We start from the raw sequence: 1958 nt of genomic DNA on the forward strand, positions 1-1958 counted from the left end.
AATTTCCTCACCGTCACACCCCTTATATATATATATATATATATATATATAGAGAGAGAGAGAGACAAGTAAACACTTGTCTTTCTTTGTAAAGGTTATAAAAGTGAAGTGTTAACCTATTTAATTTATTTACTTTTATTTATACATTTATTTATTACAATTTATTTAAAATGGCTTATAACGTTCTTGTTTCTTTTTCTTTATAATATAGGGTGGGATTAATGCCGCATTGGGCAACATGGAGGACGACGACTGGCGTTGGCACTTCTATGACACAGTGAAGGGATCTGATTGGCTGGGAGATCAGGATGCCATTCACTACATGACAGAGCAGGCGTCTGCTGCAGTGGTGGAGGTGAGAGACGCTTACAGAGCCTGCTGCTGTCACCTTTACTGTCAGGAGACGACTTTCTGACTTCTTGTTTCCCTGTCTCTAACTCAAGCATTACTTAGCCTCAATATGATTGTGATTTCCATCTCATCAGCGGTTGTTGTGTCTTTTCAGCTGGAGAACTTTGGTATGCCGTTCAGCCGTACCGAGGAAGGGAGGATCTATCAGCGTGCCTTCGGAGGCCAGAGTCTGAAGTTCGGTAAAGGAGGTCAGGCTCACAGATGCTGTTGTGTGGCGGACAGGACGGGTCACTCTCTTCTTCACACGCTCTATGGACGGGTGAGTGAGAGTCTGGGGATGTGATTTGGGCTGGGGTTTCTTAAAACATTGAGAAATCAAGACATAAAATCTTAGCAGAAATTACAGGCATTCTGTCGGCTGTGCCAAATTCAGCTTGAACTGGAACACCTGTCTAATTGTGTCTGTTGGTGTCTAGTCTCTAAGGTATGACACCAGTTATTTTGTGGAATATTTTGCCCTGGATCTGCTGATGGAGGATGGAGAGTGTAAGGGAGTCATTGCGTTGTGCATGGAGGACGGATCCATCCACCGTTTCAGAGCCAAGAACACAGTCATTGCCACTGGGTAAGAGAAATGATCTTGTGTTATGTCTTAAAGGGATATTTAACTGAAAAATGAAAATTCTGTCATTTACTCACCCTTAATTTGTTCCAAACCTGTATGAGTTTCTTTTTTCTGCTTAACACAAAAGAAGACACTAGGGCCTTTCGCACCGCGGGAACCTTTTCATAGTACCAGAATGCTGTCGACTGGTTCCTAGTAAGTTACACACTGTCGGTGCGAATGCAACCCTTTAAATGGTACTGGGAAATAGTTTGCGCAAAATCGTCCCAGTACTTTAGTACTGTACATTTAGTTCTGGAACTAAAGTGGTGCGAAAGGCCCTAATTTAAAGAAAGTGAGTAACCAAGTAGTTGCTGGCCTCCACTGACTTCCATTGTATGGGAAAAAATAGGAAGTCAATGGGAAACAGCAACAGTTTGGATGCCCACATTCTTCAAAATATCTTTTTATCTTTTGTGTTCAGCAAAAGAAAGTAATTCATACAGGTTTGGAACAACATGACGGTGAGTAAATGATGACAGAATTTTCCATCTTGGGTGAACTATCCCTTTAAGCATTCAGCAGTGTTATTTTAGTATCGTTTATATACTATTAAAGTGTTCATTAATATTTTGAATTAGCTTTTATTTTTATATTTTCACTTTTCGTTTTATGTGCTTTTGTCATTTTATTAGTGCTATTTTTATTTCAGTAAGTATTTTAGTACACATTTTATTTCAGTTAGTTTAGTTTCCAAGACAACATTTCTTTAAGCTCTTCATCTAATATTTATATTCTATTTTATTTCAGCTTTATTTTTATTTGATTATAAATTTTTTATATTTTTAGTTTAGTTTTAGTTAAAAGAATAAAAAAGATTCTTCTTACAATAGTTTTACTTACATCTTTAGAAGTTTGTTTGATTCTGTTTGAAATAAATTATTTGAATTTGTTTATTTATATATATATATATATATATATATATATATATATATATTTATTT

The 1958-nt window shown here is 36.5% G+C and overlaps 1 protein-coding gene across 2 annotated transcripts in view; it reads left to right on the forward strand.

The window, feature by feature from the left end:
• sdha (succinate dehydrogenase complex, subunit A, flavoprotein (Fp)) overlaps positions 1 to 1958 on the forward strand; it is a 15060-nt gene that overhangs the window by 4338 nt on the left and 8764 nt on the right. Inside the window, exons 1-3 of one of the 2 annotated variants that reach the window (XM_016494455.1) lie at positions 216 to 355; positions 506 to 670; positions 828 to 976. The exons of the other annotated variant lie outside the window; for it this stretch is intronic. Of the exons in view, the coding sequence (XP_016349941.1) occupies positions 239 to 355; positions 506 to 670; positions 828 to 976 (431 nt within the window). The 5' untranslated portion in view covers positions 216 to 238. Of the gene's footprint in view, positions 1 to 215; positions 356 to 505; positions 671 to 827; positions 977 to 1958 lie in introns of those variants that run through there. 2 annotated transcript variants of the gene reach the window in all.

Source organism: Sinocyclocheilus anshuiensis, unplaced genomic scaffold (genome assembly GCF_001515605.1).
Source record: "Sinocyclocheilus anshuiensis isolate Anshui unplaced genomic scaffold, SAMN03320099.WGS_v1.1 scaffold1497, whole genome shotgun sequence".
NCBI classification, from domain to species: Eukaryota; Metazoa; Chordata; class Actinopteri; order Cypriniformes; family Cyprinidae; genus Sinocyclocheilus; species Sinocyclocheilus anshuiensis.